General features: G+C 36.4%; 1 protein-coding gene across 3 annotated transcripts in view; it reads left to right on the forward strand.

Annotated features, from left to right (window-relative positions):
- Window positions 1–17557, forward strand: part of ATP13A3 (ATPase 13A3) — a 54971-nt gene extending 37414 nt beyond the window's left edge. For 2 of the 3 annotated variants that reach the window (XM_035334335.1, XM_035334334.1), the window contains exons 17-34: window positions 97–213; window positions 1777–1794; window positions 1893–2046; window positions 2145–2265; window positions 2846–2970; window positions 3784–3962; window positions 4417–4539; window positions 4621–4700; window positions 5489–5531; window positions 5627–5736; window positions 6581–6677; window positions 7518–7590; window positions 8478–8655; window positions 9341–9525; window positions 10639–10727; window positions 11151–11231; window positions 14652–14741; window positions 16221–17557. In XM_035334335.1, the coding sequence (XP_035190226.1) occupies window positions 97–213; window positions 1777–1794; window positions 1893–2046; window positions 2145–2265; window positions 2846–2970; window positions 3784–3962; window positions 4417–4539; window positions 4621–4700; window positions 5489–5531; window positions 5627–5736; window positions 6581–6677; window positions 7518–7590; window positions 8478–8655; window positions 9341–9525; window positions 10639–10727; window positions 11151–11231; window positions 14652–14741; window positions 16221–16418 (2061 nt within the window). In that variant the 3' untranslated portion in view covers window positions 16419–17557. The remainder of the gene's footprint in view (window positions 1–96; window positions 214–1776; window positions 1795–1892; window positions 2047–2144; window positions 2266–2845; window positions 2971–3783; window positions 3963–4416; window positions 4540–4620; window positions 4701–5488; window positions 5532–5626; window positions 5737–6580; window positions 6678–7517; window positions 7591–8477; window positions 8656–9340; window positions 9526–10638; window positions 10728–11150; window positions 11232–14651; window positions 14742–16220) is intronic. The other variant, XM_035334336.1, reaches the window with a different exon arrangement.
- Window positions 17558–17816: the final 259 nt, after the last annotated feature.

The raw sequence follows: 17816 nt of genomic DNA on the forward strand, positions 1-17816 counted from the left end.
CGGGCTGGTTTCTGAGGCTGTTGTTTTCCTGAAAATTACATTATGAGAAAATCAATGTTAAGGAATGTATTAAAAATAATCAACTAATTCATACAGATTTTAGAAGAAGCAACAGAAGAGGAAACAGCCCTTCATAATCGAATCATGCCAACAGTGGTTCGACCTTCAAAACAACTTTTTCCAGAGTCCAAACAAGCAACTGATCAAGAAATGGTATAAAAACTCAAAGCAATTTGTTAAATTAAACTAATCCTTTGTGTTTAATGAATACCTTTTACTATATGGTCTGGTCCTGGATGGTATTATTCAAAGATTATCAGAACTGTTGTTTTTTTTTTTTTGGCAAAGATAGAGAAAACATATTTAATCTGTTGTTGCATCCGTATATGGCACTTTCAAGGTGAACAGCCTGATTGCCAGCATTGTTACCCTTATAGACTGGTTATAAGGTTATGCTGGTTATGCTTTTTGAGCCTAGGCATTTTATTAGTAGTATCATTACCAAATTCTTACTGTGCTAAAAAAGTGCTTAGATGTGCTTACCTTGCATCTTCAGCTAGAACAATGTTTTGTTAATGTCACTGCATGGTATGTAATTTGTGCCACCCTTGTACTTTTAGAGATGGATGTTTTAAGTGCTAAGTTAAATAAAATCTACTTAGCAGATTTTTTATAAACAGGGAATTAGAGTGATTGATTATACACAGATTATGACAAAGTAAAGTAGCAGGAAGGTATAGCAGGTTGGTTGGTCTATGAGTCTTCTCCTGCAGTGGATAGAAGCTTTTCTTGTTCAGAACTCAGCATATGTGCACAGCAGTCATTAACGTGCAGTAATTGACAAATTATGAACATTCTTAAAAATTACTACATGGCTTTTCTGTGGTATAAATCAACAACCGTTGGCCTCATTCTGAAATATCCTGGTACTTTTATAATTTATTGTTGTGGTTCAACCCAAGCAAGGAGCTATGTAACAGAGCTGCTTGCTTGCTCCCCCACGCGGGATGGGGGAGAGAATCAGGAGGATAAAAGTGTGAGAACTTGTGGGTTGAGATAGACAGTTCTGGGTAAAGCAAAAGCTGCATGTACAAGCAAAGCAAAATAAAGGAATTTGTTGCTACTTCCCATTGGCAAGCAGGTGTGCAGCCGCTTCCAGGAAAGTAGGGCTCATCACATGTAACAGGTTCTTGGGAAGACATGCCATCATTCCAATTGTCCCATTTTAACCCCCTTCTTTACCTTAGCTTTTATTGCTGAGCATGATGCCATGTGGTATGAGGCACCCCTTTGGTCAGTATGGGTTCCCTGTCCTGGCTGCGCCCCCTCCAGCTTCTTTTGTACCCTCGGCCTGCTGGCTGGCAGGGCAGCACAAGAAACTGGAAAGTCCTTGGCTCTGTGTAAACACTGCTCTGCAACAACTAAAACATTGCTGTGTTACCACTGTTTTCATCACAAATTCAAAACACAGCATCATACAAGCTTTTACAAAGATAACTTTATCCCGGCCAAAACCATGACGTTTGCACAGGCTAAACTGTGAAAGGTGTTGCAATTTCTAATCAACAAATCAAATTGTGATACATCTCATTTAATCTAAACGGTACTAAATAGATGTAATACATTCGTATTCAACTTTTATGAAAGCCATTACAGAAGCAGTGCAACTATATTGGGAATGTTGTATAGATTCATTTACTGTTTTATGTTTAAATATTTTGTATCTGGAAAAATACTTCAAAATATTTACAATAAATGTTTTCCTTTTTTTTTTAGGAATTGTTTGAGCTTTCAGTAAGTATGTTTTTTCAGTTAAGCATCTACCTCTTTTCTTATTTTTTTTCAGCATTTATGTATATAACCTTTTTCTTCTTCTGTCCCATATTACACAGACCGGTTATGAGATTGGAATTGTGCGCCAGTTTCCATTTTCTTCAGTTCTGCAACGTATGTGTGTAATAGCAAAAACTCTCGGGGAGAAGAGAATGGATGCGTATATGAAAGGTGCTCCTGAAGTGATTGCCAGCTTGTGCAAGCCAGAAACGGGTAAGGAACAAGCTAATGTTTTTTTCCTGTGTAGCTCAGTTGTAAAGCGACTAATTTTAATAACACTAAACTTGACTTTTTTTTTTTAAAAAAAAAAGTTCCTGTTGACTTTGAGAGTGTCCTGGAAGAATACACTAAGCAGGGCTTTCGAGTTATTGCTCTTGCTCACAGAAAATTGGAGTCTAAGCTTACATGGCACAAAGTTCAAACTATTAATAGGTAAGAGTAATTTCAATTTTTCTTTATTTTTTAGCTAATTAACAGGCTTTAATAGCTGCATGCTTAGTATTAATCACATAAAATTTACTTTGGTTTAAGCCAATTATAAACCAATTATTACTCTTCTTTAGCTGGCTTCTGTCTTGACATGTAGTTATGTGTATTCATCATTTGTACTCTGGACAGTACCTAGGAATTTAAGACAAGGTGTTAACACTTACAGTAGCAGTGGTATAGACAGGGCCTATAACTACACTGAGTTTCATGTAAAATAAAATTGAGTTGCTTTACTTAGTGCATATTAACCTCTCTAGCTTTGGCAATGGAATTTGTTTCTTTTTATGTTAAGGTTCAGCTTAACAAAACACCACTTTTATTTTAAATTTACTCAAAGGAAATAAGTATAAATGAATGAGAATGAAGGTCTCTCCTGGGTCACTTTTTATAAAGTGAATTCTTCACACTTTTCACATTAAAATAAAAATTTATCTTTAGTTTGATAACCAGAAATGGGTTCTTTAGGATACGTCAAATAAGTGTAATTCTTCCAATGTTCTTTTCTTTGCCTCCTTTTATACAGAGATGCTATTGAAACCAACATGGATTTTATGGGGTTAATCATAATGCAAAACAAACTAAAGAAAGAAACCCCTGCTGTACTTGAAGATTTGCATAAAGCCAACATTCGCACTGTCATGGTTACAGGTTAGCATGTAAATGTTCATATTTCAAAGATAAAGATTAGCCTTTTTTAGACTGACTTATTTTAATTGTGGTGTTTGAAGTAAAATTTTAGTGTCAGTAGACTGGGATTATACTGCATGTATGCAAGAATTAAGTTTGGAAACTATTGTGAACCTATTCAGACCTTCCATTTTTGTTGAAAGGTGTTTGGGCAAGTCAGAGGCCTGAAATCAGTAAAAGGGGTTAATTCCAGTTCTACTTTCTGGAATTCACAAGTTACTTTATATTGAATTGAAGGGTGAAACATTTCTGGAGGTCTTTGGACTAGGGAAACTTTAGGTCTAATCTCATAACTAGCTTTGAACAAGAGATTGAACTTCATGACCTCCTGAGGTTTTGTCCCTACTATTTTGAGTTATGTTATGATAAGTCACTCTGGATTTTTTGTAAGAATAGCTTCTTATCCTGCTTGTGGGCTGTGTTTACCTGTGCTAGGTTTTCCATGAGACACGAGCTTTTTTTTTTTTTAAATCACAAATATTAGAACTTTGGAACAAAATTATAATGGGTAGCAACAGGACTGTGTTCATTTTGCATGATCTATAACCATATTTAAAAAGGGGTGATGCTAGTGTAGGGGAGGGTTTTAACAGATAAACCGTGACATCTGTACCTGTAGACTTTCTTGGCCCTAGAGTGTTACTGGTGCATTCAGCAGTTCTCCTCCTCCTGGCTTAAAACTGACTTTGTTAGCTTTTTCTTTTGTGTTGAATATCACTGTATGCTATTGATCCTTTTTTAACTCAATCCTCTTGCAATGCAATTATTTCACAGGGGATAACATGTTAACTGCTATCTCTGTGGCCAGAGACTGTGGAATGATTCTACCTCAGGATAAGGTTATTATTGCTGAAGCACTACCTCCAAAGGATGGGCAGGCTGCCAGAATCAACTGGCATTATGCAGATACCCTAGCAAGATGCACTAGTTCATCACCAGCCATAAACTCAGAGGTAATTTGAGCATTGTTACACCCTTAAGACTATAAACAGTTTTGCTGTTCATTTTTTCCCCCTTTTTATTATTCCCTTAAATAGGAAATCTGCCATTAAGTAGCAATTCAAAAATGATGTACTATTTAACTTAGTTTTTAAAATATCGAGGAGTAGTTAAAAAAGCTTGAGGAGCTAGTTCTTCAACTTCAATGAGAGATTTGACGTTGTAGCTATGCAGAAGGTTTTTTCCATGTTTCAATCTGTTAAGACTGCTTTTGCTATATGTAGTGGAAATATTATGCCATGTATTCTTGTTAGTAAATAAATGCTTTAGTTGTATGAGGTTTTCTTTCAAGTACAACTCTTAGAAGCCTGCACTAGTGTGGTATCTTGAGGAATAATGTATTGTTTTGAAATTACAAAGTGCCTATGTAAATGCACTACAGCTAGAGATTTAAACTACTTTTGACAGGATATTCCAGTTAAATTGGTCCATGAAAGCCTTGAGGATCTTCAGATGACCAAATACCATTTTGCAATGAATGGAAAGTCGTTTGCAGTGATTTTAGAGCATTTTCAGGACCTGGTACCCAAGGTGAGCATTTTACTTGAATCTGAGCGCTTTTGATGGTGAACAGACTGTCCTGTTAAGCACTAAGAAATTTCTGTCTTCCAGCTTGTGTTACGTGGCACTGTGTTTGCTCGCATGGCACCTGATCAGAAAACTCAGTTGGTGGAAGCTTTACAAAATGTAGAGTAAGTATTTCTTTGAGTATAGAAAGGGATGGTGGGTTGACAAGGTGTTTGATGTGGTGAGGAAGAAAAATCAATGTATGCTGATAACCGTTACACCAAATGAAAGACTGGGCTAAGATCATTTCCCAGGGTTGGTAAATAAGCCTATTAGCTGACCTAGAATGAGAGTACCACCATCTACTGGTTAGTTGTGGATATCTAAGTTGTGCGAGGTTCAGACTTATGAAAGTCTAGGTGTCAAATAACTAAACTGACTGACATATTTATCTGATTGCTTGGCTTAGTGAACAAATGGATCAAACTTCTGTGTATTAAAGAAGTACTAATGGGATGACTTCCATTCACTTATTGTCAATATATTGTCAGTCAGCATCAAAGCTCAAACTGTTAACTTAGAGACTTTTACTCCTGTGACTACTACTTTCCTTTATGATTTTTCAGAAGCTTTATATTAGCTTAGTGTTTGACACTTACAGGATTATTTTTTAAAAAAACTTTGTAGTTAGACAAAATAGTACAGAAGTCTGTCCTGCTTACAGTAAAGATGCTATAGACCTTCTTGGAATGATAGATGGCTGATAGCCAGGTTAATCAAATGAATAATGGTTGAGTCACGTTACTTTTCCATCTGCTTATATGTATAATAGGAACATTAATTGCTCTTAGCACCAAGAATCTTTTATGTTTGCACAAACCCAAATATGTCAAATTGAAATATTTAGTGAAATGAATTAAGCGTACTGTGATTAGGAAATAGTCCAGAACCCTAACATCTGTTTTTTTTATAGTTACTATGTGGGCATGTGTGGAGATGGTGCAAATGACTGTGGTGTAAGTATTTTTATTTTGCATATAGAACTGCTCAGTTAAGTTTTACAGCTGAAAGCATGTTTTAAAACATTCTCTATTTCAATACTAATTGGCAGGCGCTAAAGAGAGCACATGGTGGTATATCTTTGTCTGAACTTGAGGCTTCTGTGGCATCACCGTTCACTTCCAGGACACCGAGTATTTCCTGTGTGCCAAAGCTGATCAGGTAATGCTGCTTGCTATGAGCTTAAACATGTCCCTGTAACTCATTCTATTTACCTTGTCTTATTATATGTTTGATGTTACAGGAGGTCCTTTTGAAGTAAAGGATAAGCCTTATGTTTTAAGTAAATGTTTCTTTACTGAAGGTACTTTGAGTAATAAGGACTTGTGAAAGTATGATGTAGTATTTTGTTTTAAATCATTTAGTCCATAGAAAGCTCATTTCTTAAAGCATGAGAGAGGGTTCTATGTGTTAGTACTTAATTTGATGTCTTTAGTGACTACATTAGCTTCCGCAAAAGCTGTGTGTAATTGCAAGCAGTAAAATTCTTCCTATGCCTTTGCTTCTCAGCACCATATTAAGTAGAAAACAAATTTCCTAGGTAGAGTTCGACCAATTCTTGATTCTAGAATTGGAAGGTAGATGATAATTTTGGATAGAGGTCTGCCAGAGAAAAATCTAATTTAATCTATGTGGATCTAACGAACTAATGGATGTACAGAAACATTTCTGAAGTCAGTAGTTGTGACTGCATGGTCATTTAATACATGTAGTAAACTTGTGTTACACAGAAGCATTTGCAGGCAGACCTTCATTTTAAAACCTCTATTAGAAAGCCACGTAAAGGCAGAGAACGTTGCAGGATGGTGGTGGCTCAGTTCAGTGGGCATGCTTGTGATTCTGTATCTGAAATGGTACCATTCTGAGCCCTGTTTTTTCTGTCTGAGCACTTGTCTTCAGTCACAAGGCTTGGGGATACATTTAATTGCAGTTAATGTTTTGCTAAGTGGAGTGTAACTGCTTGTACAGAAAGCTTTCAACTTACATGATTGCATTTTTTTGACAGGGAAGGTCGTGCTGCTTTAATAACTTCTTTCTGTGTATTTAAATTCATGGCCTTGTACAGCATTATCCAGTACATCAGTGTTACTCTGCTATATTCTGTAAGTATTTAATTGTGGTTAAGCACAGTGTCAATGTAATTCAGATTCGAAAGTTGATAAATATTTAAGAAATAGTTGCAAGTTTCTTTGCAAATATGCAACATTCACATTCTAAAAACTGTCTTTGGATTAAAGGTAATGTTAGTCACAGCATTGTTTGCTTTTTTGTGCTGTTGGAAAAACATGTTGATATGTTTTAAAAAGGCAATAATTAATGCCTGTAAATAGAGAGACTCTACAGTTGTAGTCCAAATAAGCATATAAGTTAAAAAAATATACATTTTTCAATTACTTAAAAATGTTCAACGTTTTAAAATATCCTAGCTTTATTTAAGAATGGTATGATCCCTTTAAGTAGGGATTGAAATAGAGCAGCTACAGGTATAGTGTTAGGAGGGAGAAAAAGTAGGAAGTACTTCCTTTTAATGTGATTGGACTCTTGGTATGGCATGTGACCTGTTTAACTTGGATCACAAAATACAAATGAACCGTTGAGGTGGAAATTTTTGACTACTATGTGACTCCATACGAAGTTATGTTATTTAGAGAACTAGATCCCTAAGCTAATATTTCATGGGTTTATAAGATTCAGTAATGTAAGTTTAAATTGAAACAACTTTCAATTACAAAAATGCTTATGTACTTTGACACTGAAATTTTCATACCTTCTTGATCTATCAGTTGTAGAGTACTCAAGATTTGCAGATAAAGGAGTCTGGTTTGGCAAGAGACTGCCTGATGTATAGAGTAAAATCTAAGCAATTGATGCAATAGAGGTTTCTGTAAGATACTTCTTGGTGTGAAGAAATTACCAATGTTTCAGTTGTGGTTTCTGTCTAGATCTCGAGCAATTTGGGAGATTTCCAGTTTCTCTTCATCGATTTGGCAATCATTTTGGTGGTTGTCTTCACTAGTAAGTATTGTGCTGAACTACCCCTGCTGGGTTCAGTGAAGCAATTTTTGCATGGTCAGATTCTCTTTAACATGTTACCGTTGACTGGAATAAGCACTGGGTTGTGTACAGTTACGGTGTTACAGCTATTACAGTATCTGCATTTAAAAACAAAGAAACTAAACACCAAACCTCTGTATTGGATCAGATTCATCTGATGTTTGTGAAATGTCCTCACGCAAAAAGCAGGTCATGGGCATGAGCTTAGAAAAATAGCTCTTAACATTACATAAAGTCACAAATCTGTCCTGATATGAGGAAACTGTTTTTGGAATCCAAAACGGTAATTGTTCCAACACGATCTTTCTCAAATGTTCTGACTTCTTGCATTTTTAGTTGAACTTCTGTCCAGAAAATGTTACACTTGCAAACTATTATCTGGTGAGGTATATAATTCTACATATGATCCCAGCACTCATTCATCAAGTAACAGCAGAATTCTGTTTTTCAAGTGTAATAGAAATTGCTGTGTTGAAGCAATGGGAGACCAAAATCAAGGAAGCTAGCTATAAGCTCTTGTGCCAAACAAATGGGAAGTTCACCCTAGAATTTTATGACTGACATATCTGGAGTTTGGCCAGACACACTAATTCCTTAAGTCTCATGGTTTGTATTATTGTCCTGTGCTGCAAGGAGTAGCTGACTTATAAGGCACTGTGGCATTAATCTAGGGACGTATAATCTTTTTCAGGTGGTGTCACACTCCCAGTTTGGGACTACACAAATAAATTTCTAAAGTGTAAAGCTCTAGAGGTCATGAACAAGTCATTTTAATTCCACAGAATGTGAACAGGCTAACTGTTGAAAACCATTATGATGCAGTATGTATTTTTTCTTCCTTTTTACAGTGAGTCTGAACCCTGCTTGGAAGGAGCTTGTTGCACGAAGACCTCCATCAGGTCTTATCTCAGGTCCACTTCTGTGTTCCGTTTTGTCTCAGATCATCATCTGTCTTGCTTTCCAAACCTTTGGATTTTTTTGGGTCAAACAGCAGCCCTGGTATGAACTTTGTACAACAGAATCCGAGTAAGTGTTTCAGTGACTCTGTACGTGATACAGTAATGATCAGAAGGGGGTCACCAGTAATGCTCTTTCTTTATCTACCTAATTTGGATTTTGTAAATTAAACTTCTTTATGGCAACTTGTTCGTCTACTGATTTTTTTGTTGTTGTTGTTAAAAGCATACTAATATATAGGAACTATCCAATGACTGAGATGCAGAGTTGGGTCAGAGCCAGACTGCAGGGTCTGAAGACTCTTCATCTTTGGGACAGTTGAGATTGAAATTTTAAGTTCATAGTTCAGACCTACTTCAACTTTATAATATGAATTCATGTTTTCCTGTTAAAGTTCCAGTAAATCAAATCCATATTTCTGAAAATGAAGAGGTGTTTTCATTTTAATATTTTTTTCTAGTTTACAATATTTTCTTACCTGTCTTCAGAGTCTATCCACAGTGACAGTGCCTATACAGTTCATGTAGGGAATTTACAAGCTGGAAGCATAAAAGAACGTGAAGCACAGAATTAACAAAAATTGTTATTTCCCTGCCACAATCTTGAGTTTAATTCTTATTACGAGTATTGGTGTTCAAGGATATGCTTTTTTAACTACTGCAGTAATTTGTTCTGCCATTTCTTTTATTAATGACTACAATTCAGCCTTGTTTGCCTTTTCTCCTTAACTCAGTGTTAAATGTTTCTATTGTAGTGCATGTAATATATTGGATGCCACAAACACCAGCTCTGCACATGATGGGAATGAGACTCAAGATGAACATAAAATTAAAAATTATGAAAACACAACTTTGTTTTTTATATCCAGTTTTCAGTACCTCATAGTGGCAATTGTCTTTTCTAAAGGAAAGCCCTTTAGACAACCATGCTACAAAAATTGTAAGTCCTTTCTTGTTATATACAGCTATATATAAGATGTTATCTTATTATAGACAGCCAAGTAAAACTCCAAGTGAATTACTTTACAGTTACTCATCCATGGCTTGCGTACAGTTCTGATGTGCCGCTTCAGCAGGAATAGGGTTCCTAGAAGAACATAGTACAATTGTCCTCTGGTAATCACAGACAGAAATAAGGAAGTATTAAACAATGGTGTAATAGTTGTTTTGTTTGTATAAGACAAGAATATCTATGTCTTCAAAGTTAATTATATATAATATACTTTTAAAGAGAATGCAGCTGGGAAATCCTGTAAACGCAGGCAGGGCCATGGCACTGTCTGAAGTTTTCTTGTTGACTCAAGGCATTTCTGGCAGGTTGATATGACTGAACTCTTTGCTTTTTGCAATAATCTAATGTTAAATTGGTTGGCCTGTACATTTGCGGTATTTTCTTGCTATTTGTTTGCTAATGTTCTTATAATTCTTTTGAAAACATATCTGGTATATTTTAATAATTAGCTGAATCTTGAGAATCTTCAGAATCTTGAACTCATAGCTTTGTTTTAAGCTTAACTGTAACAAACTGGGGAAAACTGCTCAGTAGAAAGTTGTGTGCTTAGTTGTGGTCTATTAACAAATATTTTTGTTTGCCTATGACTTGCTGCATAACTAGGGACAAAGATATAAGGCTGTGTATGTTTTTATATATATATATATATATATATATATTTGTGTATATATATACATATTCCACCAATAAGGAGAGGATAAAGTACTTTGGGAGAGGGATGATGGAGTTACTTAGCTGAAAGCTTGCTGTGAGTTTTCTCCTAAATCACTCTGGGTTTGTGGTCTTAACCTGGTTCAAAAGAAAATCAAACAAAACCAAAAAATAATTTAAAAAAGCCCAACTCTTGCAAGTAGATGCTTAAGTCCTTTTTTGTTCTGTCTCTATGACTATTAGCATAGCTTGTGTTGTGGGAAGAAAGCACCTTCGTGAGGTTTAGATGCTGATATTTAGAGAGCAAACCTATGATATATATAAGAACTGTCAAACTCTGACTGCGGGATGTTCTCAATAAAATGTTTGTTTTTTTTTTTTTTTTTACAGTTCTGTTTGTTACTTCTGTGATAGTTCTTTATGTATTCATATTTTTCATCATGTTGCATCCCGTTGAATCTATTGACACATTTTTTGAGGTAAGATTCAGCAGATATGCAGGTACTTCCTGGGATAACTGGCTGGCTGCCTCTTGAGCAAACCTGACCCTTTAGAGTTTTAACTTCTAATCTGTGTGGGAGGGGAGGTAATTTACTCAAAATCAGTATGTAGAGAGACGATTGAAATGCTTAAATTAGCGTCCCACTTTTTTGATAAAACTTCACATTGAATTTCCAACTGGATGAGTGATTAAAGGCATTAAAATGTTCTCAGGGAGACAAGAATGAGAAGCAATATAACCTAATGGACTTGCATTAAGTATTAATATGTTTTAATACATCTGGGTTTATGTGCATATGCACTTACATATTTACATGTGCATATGAATCCATAACTTGGAGTCAGTTTTGAATAAGTTTTTCAGTGTTTCCGGTGTTAACCTCTGGCAACTTTTTTCACAGCTCATGTGTGTGCCATATGAGTGGCGCCTAACAATTCTCTTCATTGTTATCATCAATGCAGCTGTATCCGTGTTGACAGAGGTAAGAAATTCAAATGGAAAAAAAAATCCTTTTCTATTAAGTGTTTTTCTTAGGGGCTTGGTTTGTCTTTTGTTTAGAAGGTTTCTTTTTCACAGGACATCAGTGGAAGTGGACCACTGTTTTGGACCACTGTTTTCTTTCTAGGTTTACATTTCTAAAAACATCCTTCCAGGCTGGATTTATGGTGTCAGTGTTTTCCATGTTAGAAGCATAACTTTAAAATCCTTTTTAGTCACAAGGAAAAACTTAATTTATTTCAACTAGTTCATAGGAGAATGCTCTGCATATTTATTTGCTGCATTAAATCAAGTTGGAATAACATATTACTATATAAAATCATTATGGGAGCCTATCTTCATTCAATCGGAACATGAACATAGCTTAATGTTCAGAATAATGCAGGTTGGTCTATATAACTTGTCAATCTAATCTGGTCTAAGTGCAGAAGTTTGTGCAGATTTGCATTTTTCAGCCCTGATCTTGTCCAAAGTCAGTCATTCAGGATATTTTAACCTCCTCTGCTGTGATTCAAGAGTTAACACGGGCAGAAACATTCCCTGCTTTTTGTCCAGGTACACCTATGTTGTTTCCGAGAATCTATCTTAAGAGAGACACATCTTCTAGGAAGTCTGGATGCAAAGCTAGTCATTTACTCCTGTGGTTAGTTCTTCCTGATAAAATGATGCCTTATTTCCAACCTGAATATATTCGTTTTTTTGGCTGCAGCCATTAGTTATTATTTTTCTTCTGCAAGATGAAAAAGCCTTTTAACATTATCTAGTACTTACTACAAGTATACATTTTTACTATATAATATTATCTGTGCCTTCTAGTCAGTGTTTCTATTACTATGTGAGAGATTGCTATCAAGGTAACCAGCATAATGTTTGCTTGGATCATACCCCTTTGGCCTTTGAAGATTACTACAGCATTAATATTTTTTCCAGTTGACCGAGTTTTCCCTTCTGTTCACAACATTAAAAGTAGCATCAACCAAAGTTTTGAGAATACTTTATTAAAAGTGATCAAGGCTTTGAGATCAAAATGTGTTCCTAGTATAATGTGCAATGTATGCTATTACATTCTTCCTGATAGGAACATATATTTCATTGCTTTCATGTAAGTGATAACCTGTCTTTTCCAAAAGACTTGACAGTAGATACTAAATTATTTGGACTTTGCCTTGTTGCTTTCAAATTTATCTTTCTTTAATGATCCTGTGCCTTTCTAAGATTGTTCTGTAGTTACTTTAACCCTGTTTGTGATGGAGCCTTCCCTTACGTGCCCTTTCATGCTTCCATTTTTTTGTGCTACTAAACTCTTAGTTTTCTTCTTTACCTCCCTTTTTGTTTGTTGAATTTTGTGTATGTTGCCATCTCTGCAAATATATATAGTTATTCTGAAGCTGCAGAATCATGGCTTTTTGGTTTTCTGATAAATTTTAAACCTCCTAGACTGACACTTTTTCCCTTCCCTGTTCCCTTTCCCTTTCTAGTAGAAAGTCTGATCTAGCACAGTGTGTTCCCTCCACATATTAGCACATGTCTCTTGAGGACAAGTGATTCTCCTCTGGCTTAAATGTTCGTAAGGTTCTGTTCCTGGGCCTTGTTGGTAGCCACATCCGTCTGTAAACTTTGGAGTTGCTAATATGCATGATCTAAGCAATATATTTCCTGTAAAGCATTGCTTTCACAAAGTATTTCAAACCCCAGACTCTCTTCTTCCTCTGCAAGTTTTAGCTGGTATCTTACAACATTTTAGTTACTTTCATTAGCAAAACTGGTGGGATGAATTGTCATATTTCTTTTATGAGGAATTTCCTATTTATCTTGTTGCCCATAATTTAGTAGTGGAGTAGAATTGTAAAATTTGGCATTTGTGATATTGTTTGGGACATGCTGCATTTGACTTAAAAGCCTGTTTCTTCCACTTTCGCTGCTGTGTTAGTGCTTTGTTTAGTCAAAGAGAGGGGACTCAACAGCTCCTCTCAATTTAGTGTCGTTGGAAAACTTGCTTAGTGTTCTAGTCCTGTCTAGTGATCCTCAAATCCCACACCTAGTTTTACAGTGCACACTTCGCCTTCCATAATTTCAGCCTTCTTATGTCCCACCTTTTGAACTGTATTTGTCCACCTCTAAGTGTACTACTCTGGGCTTCCTGAAGCTTTTTCATGTGGAGCCAAGTCATTAGCTCCAGTTTGTCATGTAGGAATTGCAGTCTGTTTTGTTCCTTTGCGTCCAGCAAAGCTCATTGCCCTCCTGGCCTTGTGTCCCTGCCTGCGTTTTCTTCTCAGACTTTTCACTACAGAGCTATTGAGTGCAACAGTCCGCATTCTGAGTATCAAGGAAAAGCTGCTCTTGGCATATTATTTCTTTTAACAGTGGACTCTGAAGGTGTATCACCTATACTTGGTTCTGCTCAGACTAATTCTTTGGTCCCTCAAGAGCCTCATAATGATGAGATACAGGGAAGGATTCGATCACTTCTTTTGTCAGGCTTCCCAGTTGGATGCTTTTGTCCCTGCTTGTGTGTAGTTTTTCAGTTGTTTCTACAGCAGGAGTTATTTCCAAATGTGGTTGTTCCAAACCTACTTACCAAAATGCTGTGTGAAGCTTTTGCTCTTTCCGTGTGGATGCCAGACTAGATTTGCAACATATGCACATTGTTCCTACCAGGCATTAAAGCCCATTATAGAAGTCTAGTCAATCAGCTCACTTCTTCAATGGCAGAAGTTACTCAGATGTCAAACACAGATTCTGTCTGAAGATCAGAGAGTCATAGACTTAAGGCCTTGGAAGACGCAGGTTCACACCTGTATGGCTAGATTTGTTCAAGGCTCTGAAGTGCACCCACACAGTCATATGAAAATAACCATATGTACAGAGCGTACTGTTTGACTTCCTCCCTCTTTTCCAAAATCCAGAACAGCTCCTACTGGTGAAGCTGCTAGAGCCACCAGAATTCCTACCGATGGCTCGGCTTTACCACACAGAAAGCATTTCCGTGAAAGCCAAGGGTTTAAAACAGACAGACAAAGCACAGCTATAGGATGAAGTATGCTGTAATGTTAAAGATGGTTTGAGGGGAAATGGCTTTAAGGACTAAAGTCTGTGGTGCTTCATGGTTTTTTTAGAGTACTGAAGCACGTTAACAACATGAATTAATGATTTTTACTTGTAGTGGTGGATGCAGTTTTGGTCATTACTGCTATTGTTTTAAAGTATGTGTTCATATTCTTAATCTCATGTCAGCACTTGAAAATGTTTATCACAAAGTACTGACAACGTAAGCTCTGTTTTGCCTGACACTGAAGTAGTCTATCCTTAACACGCTATTTCAGGTTTTATTTGTAATGTGCACACTAACAACCAATGGTCATAAATTTTTTTAATTCTTCCTACTCACTGCAATGTCTCACAGACTGTCCTCCTTGATATGATCCTTTGGAAGGTTGTGTTCAATCGAGACAAACAAGGAGAATATCGCCTCACCATACCCCAGCCGCCTCAGGTTGGAGACTAGTATTTTGCTGTCATCATTTGAGTGCATGCCCATTAATTCAGTTTTGTCTTTTTAAGATCTATGTGTCTGTTTTATCTTAAGCTTAAGATTGTTTAGATTTCTCTAACTTGGGTATTAAAAGGAAAGGTTTCTGGTTTTGTGTTTCTCTCCTTGTTGGTACAGCTCTGTTTTTCGAGAATCGAGAAGCAAACCCAGAGGACTGCCTTTAAGACTTTCCCCACTTTATCATCAGTTTGCATGTTAGCAAGTTTCGTTTGCATTGTCACAGATTGGCATGATAGGGCTGGAAGTATCTTGATGTGCATTGAAGCAGAACTGCTGACTCTGGGTCTAACCCAGTTCTTTATTAAATGAATTTGATTTAGTATCTTAGAACACTGTGAGAGCAGTAATTTACAGCAGGTAAAAATGAAACAAAGAAAGTGGGTAGGTTAGAGTACTTTATTACTACCCCAGATAGTTTAGGAGAATTCAGGTCTTAGCTTTTGCTTTTCAGGTGACCATGAATTTTAGTTGAGTCTGTCCTTCTGTCATTAATATGTGAAGGAAATGTGTGTGAATTATGTATAAACTAGCTTTTTGTTTTTTAAGCCTCTGACTTACCGCTCTTAGCTGGTTGTACATGTGTTCTTGCTAAGCATTACAATGGTGTATTCAGTAGCACTACATTTTATTAAATGTATTCACTTCAGGAGTGCGCTTGCCTTTTTGAGGCTGTTGGAGAACAAGTTGATGTGTGCTCACTGAAGAATGAAAGTTACACTTAAGACTCTGGTTTAGTTCACTGGTTTATAGATTTATATTCAGAGCATGAAGAAGACAATAGAGAACGTCTCTCCATTAAAATGTCAGCTATACAGACTGTAGGTGCTGTCTGGGAAGTGAGAGGAGTCCAGTCCTGAGAATGAGGAATAGTGTTTTTCTCCAGCTAGTTAAATTATATGTATTAAGGACCAAGAGAATACTGAAGTCTTTAATAAGGATTTTACCTGCCTATGGGGCTTCTTTACTATTATTGAATACACCGTCAGGTCTCACTGTATCAGCAAGTTAAATTCTGCCTCTTGTGGCTGGCTGAATGCCTTCAACTAAACAGAGTTTTGAGACTCAGAATTTGACTTAATTTTCTAGACTAGGCTGATACTCTTCAATAGTAAGAATCACTTAATGGTTGTTGTTTTAGCTGTATTCATTAAAACTATTCTAAAATATGCATGAAAGCTGTTGGTGACCTTAGTTACAGAATACTTGTATTTTCTTGATGTTTTTAAAATGTCATTGGTACTGTATTGTAGAAGGGATGACCCAACGGAAGAGCTTCTTTACTATATTTTCTACATCCCATGTGACAATGGCACAGTAACTTAGAAGCTAAAATACTAGTTTTTTTTTCTAGTTATTTACTGTATTGTTGCATTATTTTTTTTTCTATGATAATCTAACTTTAAAATATGTTCACTTCTGCAGGAGGCTGTGGATCGCTGTGGAGTGTGTTTCCTTTCTTCCCTGTTTGGTTGCAGAGAGAAGGCGCCAAAAGCCAAGTATATGCATCTAGCTCAGGAACTGATGGTTGATCCAGAATGGCCACCAAAACCCAGAACAACAACAGAAGCTAAAGTACCATCCCAAGAAAATGGTTCATATCAAATCATCACTTTAACGTAACAGTGGATCTTGGTGGCATGTATCTTTGTAGTATTGAGAAGAATGTAATTTTAAAGCTTTATTTGAAATCGCAGTATACTAAATGTCAAGTTCTAATGCAGATTTTTCCAACTGTTTCATCTCTCTGAATACAAAGTTCAGAGCCAGACATCTTACGGATATACATTTTAAAAATGTAGGTTACTATAGGCAGAAAAAAAAGATGGTGTTTCCTTCCACCTTTCAAATTTCATTATTCCTCAACAAGATGCATCTGAAGATTTAAACTGCAGGGCAGTTAAAAAGGTTCCCTTTATTTGCCTGGAGTATCTTAACCATTGTCCTAACTTGCTTACCTGGGCACGTGTTAACGTAAGGTCTATAATGTAATGGTTTCATGATAGTACTAGGGGCACATAATAACCCGAACCTTGTCATACATTTTGTTTAGGTTTGTTTTCTGCTTAATATTCACTGCTGAAAAACTTTGTGCCTCAGAACGGTTCTAAAGTTTTGCTGTGTGTACCTCTAAATTTGTCCATGCAAGTAAGGAGTGTTTCCAGGTATAATGTTTGGATTTTAGTACTTCAGTCTGCCACAGCAGGAACTGGAAATGCTGTAGAAGCAATACGCCCATCCTAAAGAAGAAAGCACATTGCTTTCAAGTGGGTTCTTAGCTGCTTTTCTAGCTAAACCTGAGGAAGGGCTTCAGTGGACTTCAGAGGAGGAGACATTTGGCTACACTCTTAAAACTGTTGGAGAAGGAAGGCTGGAGAATCTAACACTTCATTCTGTGTCATGTTTTACTACATTTAGCTATGCATTTCTTTGCAGACCTTGCTTTTGCCAGCAGAAGGGCTGGTTTATCACTTTGTGGACCATGTTTTATTTGTAAACCTTAAGGTAGTTTTCCTTTATTCCTTAAAGTAGCAAGGCCAGAGTTACTGCTGTGGGTGGGCTGGGGTGGGAGGGAGGAATATTTTCACATGCCGGTGCTTGGGATTTGTGCATGTTGAGAACATCTGCATTTCAAAGAGTCTGCTAGCCTCTTAAGTACTATATGTAGCTGTACGAAACAAAACTAAGAAACAATAGATGAGCTAAAGTCTGTCTTGCTGCAGAGCTATAAGGCTTATATGGATATTTAAAAAAACAAAAAAAAACACAAAGCTGTATCACTAATAATGCTGCTTAAGCACTTTGGATAGCGATACATCATTTAGCCATTAGGTGGTGTTAAAGCACAAGACCGCTAGAAAAACAGATTTGCAGTGATGTAGAACAAGGCATCGTCTTTACATGCAAAGTTTTTAAGTCTTCTTCCTTTTTTTTTTTTTTTTTTTCCAAAACCACAACCTACTTATCTCTAAACCATCTTCAACTTGCTAAACTTTCAGAAAAATCTTCTTTGGTGTCTTC

This window comes from Oxyura jamaicensis, chromosome 9 (genome assembly GCF_011077185.1).
Source record: "Oxyura jamaicensis isolate SHBP4307 breed ruddy duck chromosome 9, BPBGC_Ojam_1.0, whole genome shotgun sequence".
NCBI classification, from domain to species: domain Eukaryota; kingdom Metazoa; phylum Chordata; class Aves; order Anseriformes; family Anatidae; genus Oxyura; species Oxyura jamaicensis.